The sequence below is a fragment of the Primulina huaijiensis genome, chromosome 4 (assembly GCF_012295235.1).
Source record: "Primulina huaijiensis isolate GDHJ02 chromosome 4, ASM1229523v2, whole genome shotgun sequence".
NCBI lineage: Eukaryota > Viridiplantae > Streptophyta > Magnoliopsida > Lamiales > Gesneriaceae > Primulina > Primulina huaijiensis.
Genome location: NC_133309.1, coordinates 22657602 through 22661379, shown reverse-complemented (window position 1 = coordinate 22661379; position 3778 = coordinate 22657602). Strand labels below are relative to the sequence as shown.

Sequence of the window (3778 nt, the reverse complement as noted above, 5' to 3'; positions counted from 1 at the left end):
TATATATATCTGTGTGTGTGTATAAAAGTAAACTGGAAATGTGTACAAAAGGGTGACTATCTTTATGGATCCAATGTAAGAAAGATCTGTTTCTATGCACTATTTCTGAAAGCCTGAAGCAAAGGTACTGAGGTTCACAAGCTGGAAACTGAGATAAGATACATACTGCGATGTATGTTATAATCTGGTGCTAAAAAGTGGAAGAAACTAAGCCTTTTGTCGATCTAAAACTTCTTTTATATGGACCAAAAAATCCGATATGCGACAAGTTAGTGGACCAAAAAATTTACCTTTACTCGTGAAAACCCTTTACTCAAAAAGTAGTAGCTAGTAATGAATATATATCACTGCTGGTTTGAATTATATGATTGAAGAATATGGGTATTAGGAGAAATTTCGTGGTTACATGAAATTGAAGAATGCTTTTATGTAACTTGATAGAGAATGCAGAACTGGAACCAAACAAGTCCTCAACCGATAATTATATTAATAATCAATTGCAGACACACAAAAAAGAACACTTTTTTTTATTCTCAATCAAGAATCAACAATCCCACACAGTCAGATCCTCAAACTGGAACCAAACAAGTCCTCAAAAATATACACTTAATAACAGATTAAATCTTGGTTTCTGGCTGCTAAATAACAGTGCGATACAGTTATTAAAAACCACCAAATAATAATAATAATGTTCTTTAAAAGAGTAACAGGCCAGTAGCTAGAAGAATGCATGTGAGGCTATAAACTACTAGCTAGAAGCCATGGAAATGTATAGATAAAAATGCATATGGGAAATTTGTTGTTGCAGCCATTACTCTAGAGTGACACAAACCCTAATGTGATCTGTTGCCCTTCAAATGGCCTTAGATTTTCATTTCACCTTTTTTCAAAAATTTCCATCAAGCCCTCCTCCTTGAGGGTTATAATTATCATTCCATGGAAGTGGATAGGCATATGGGAAATTTGGTGTTTGATAAAACCCACCACCGTTTCCCTCGATTCTTGGCCTGTTGTACTCCACGGCTCGGTGGCGGGGAGGTGCATTCGTTTGGATCAGATTCGGAGTGGTGGGCTGCAGGCCGGCTGCCGGGATCTCGTTGCAGGCGAAACGGATCAAATCGGCATTGGCGGCGTCGAGTTCCTTCTGCAGGCGTTCGACCTGTCTCTGAAGGAAGGAGATGGCGCCGACGCAGCCGTAGACGGGGTCCCTGACACGAGCCTCGGCCTCGTAGGCGAGGGAATTCACCGCATCCTCACGTTGGTGGGGGAGGAGCTCGTTGAGGAGCTTGGTCACGTTGCTTGCTCCGAAGATTTTGTGAACGTTGGCGAATTTCTGGGGCTCTTCCGGGGGGAAGTAAGGAGCGAAGATGCAGCCCGGCATGCATTTTCGCCTTAGGAACTTGCAGGCTGCGCAGGGAGAGTTGTACGAACTTGATGAAGCCATTGGTTTAATCTCGTCTGCAAGAATCAAGAATATGCCAAGTAAAATCTTAAAATTACACTAAGTCCCTTTATTTATTTGCCACCATTTAGCTTGCCGCTAGTTTTCTGTTTGCCATTTTGATTTTTTCTTGTGATTTGACTTTAATTAAACTGCTGAAATAATTGCACTCAAATGTTTCCTGGCTTCTGTTTGGAATTATGCGTCAAGCTGCTGCTGAATTTTTTTAATCATTTGCAATTATACTAGTTTCGTACATACTGAGATTAAATTTGCATGTCCTATTAGTGCTCAACAGTTCAAACAAGTCTTCATTTCAACTATTTGACTACTTGTTCAACAGTTAAAACACCGATCCTTGCCTACTTCATGTGCTGGAAATTATTTTCATATCTGGAGGGTTAAATCATTGTTTCCCCAATAGTACACTCTTTGGTTTCAAAATTTTAATCACTCAAATTAACTGATGCAAGATTTCATAATGAAGAGACAATAATATATGGAAAATTAAATTAATTATCCTAAGTTAATGTATAATTTTATTGTCTTTCACATCTCTCACCCCCTTAAACACCCAAAATAGGAAGATGAAAAAGAATAAGAAATATAGAGAAATCAAACTGTGTTAGCCATGATCGAGTTTTGAACCTTTTCTTGAAGTGAGACTGCTGAAAATTTACTAAACAGAGATCTCTTGTCACAGGTGGTATATAATTAACAGTACGGAATCAAGATTCATGTGAGGTAATCACTGGAAAAACCAGTGAAAACCCTAGATCAAGAAACTGGCACTCAGAGGTACTTTCTTGTTTTTGCCACAATACTTGATCCACAGAGAATTAAACTATTAGCAAAATAAAGTGAAACTATCTCAGAAAAGCAGCAAAAGGGCTCCTGAATTTACCTGTAGAGTGGAGTATTTCTCTGATCAGGTGAAAAAAAATTAAAGGAAAGCTACAAAAAGGGAACTACCTTTAGCTTTTCCTTAGCTAGCTAGCTCTTCCAAGAAAAAAACTGTTGTTTTTCTTGCTTGCCTGCCTCTTTGGAAGTTGAAACTGCAGCAACAGTGAGGGGAAGAACTGCACAGAGAGACTTATAATTGCCTCATTGATGGGGGAAACCCTAATGGGAAAAAATGGATTGCCCCACTAAAAAAATCAGTAGAAAACTATGGAATGAGAGGAGAGGAGGGCAAAGAGCATTTAGTGGTTGGAGAAGGAATGAAAGGGAAAAGACAAAGCTAATAAATGAGAGGTACACTAGAAAAGATGATTGTGACACTGCATCTAATAATTTCCATGATATCTGTGGGTGATGCAGTCTCACATTTCCCCACCTCATTTGCCCTATTTCTCATGCAATGATCACCCCAAAAAATTCTTCTCATCCTTTAATTTTTCAGTCATATTATGAAAATTTTGAAACTAGATGGGATAATTATATATCTTGCAGATTACTTAGTAATCTTGATTTTATAACATTATCATTTTAGTTAAGAAAGTCGAAATATGCTGATTGACTAAAATAAGACGATAGAGTTTAAACGTTTACGCGTGATAGAAGTAAAAATGGTATTTTTAAAATAAAAAAAAAACCAGTCTCCTAATTATAAGAAGGATTGAGTACACAAGGCCAACTCATTCTTTTGTATTCTTGTCCAATGTTCTTTTCATAAGGGCACCATAGACACTATGATGAGCTTATGTGTAATCAGAATAACCAATATAGTTTCTTCAACAATCTCACCAAAAATATCATTCAATCATTATATATATAATCTTAGTTAGTTTGATAATGTATATATTTGATTGCTGTTTGTATTTGATTTTGTTCAATTAACTGTTGGCACTCGATTCGTTCTCTAATATCGATCGTTTTTTATGCACTGTATTCGAACTTAAACTCGACTCATTTTTTAGTACTCGATGTCATCTCGTACATAAAAAAATATTATTCAAGTGGACTGTATTGAAGAACATATCTATTTAATTTACAATGGACATGAAAATTTTCTAACAGGGAATTGAAAAGGATCAATATTGATGCACCAAAAAGTCAAAAAAAAAATAATCAAGAAACAGAAGCTTTATCATCTATCCTATATCCAATTTAATGCAACTCATTCCTGTAGAATCTGAACATGCATGATTCGGTACACACAACCATGCAATATGATTTGATTATAATCCATTCCTTGTATGTTTTCTTTATAAATTATATTTTTTTGGGGGGTTTTGGTCAAAAAAAGTGGGCTGGTGCATGAATATATTCTGTTAATTTGCAGCAATATCTCTTGCTTTTGCAGTGGCATCTTCCCATCCACAAAGGGGGAGGATT

At 36.5% G+C, this 3778-nt stretch overlaps 1 protein-coding gene across 2 annotated transcripts; it reads right to left on the bottom strand.

The window, feature by feature from the left end:
• Positions 1 to 510: 510 nt before the first annotated feature.
• Positions 511 to 2643, bottom strand: LOC140974770 (protein LATERAL ORGAN BOUNDARIES-like). Of its 2 annotated transcripts, none has more exons than XM_073438251.1 (2): positions 2414 to 2643; positions 511 to 1458 (listed from the first exon to the last, which is right to left on the bottom strand). In XM_073438251.1, the coding sequence occupies exon 2, from the start codon at positions 1442 to 1444 to the stop codon at positions 887 to 889; it is 558 nt and encodes a 185-aa protein (XP_073294352.1). In that variant the 5' UTR covers positions 1445 to 1458; positions 2414 to 2643; the 3' UTR covers positions 511 to 886. The 2 variants fall into 2 exon arrangements, with proteins under 2 accessions (XP_073294352.1, XP_073294353.1); XM_073438252.1 differs by having other exon boundaries at positions 511 to 1453; positions 2414 to 2637.
• Between the last annotated feature and the right edge of the window lie 1135 nt (positions 2644 to 3778).

Excerpts from the sequence above, each read along its gene's own strand:
- LOC140974770 (XM_073438251.1), bottom strand. The coding sequence starts at position 1,444 with ATGGCTTCATCAAGTTCGTACAACTCTCCCTGCGCAGCCTGCAAGTTC.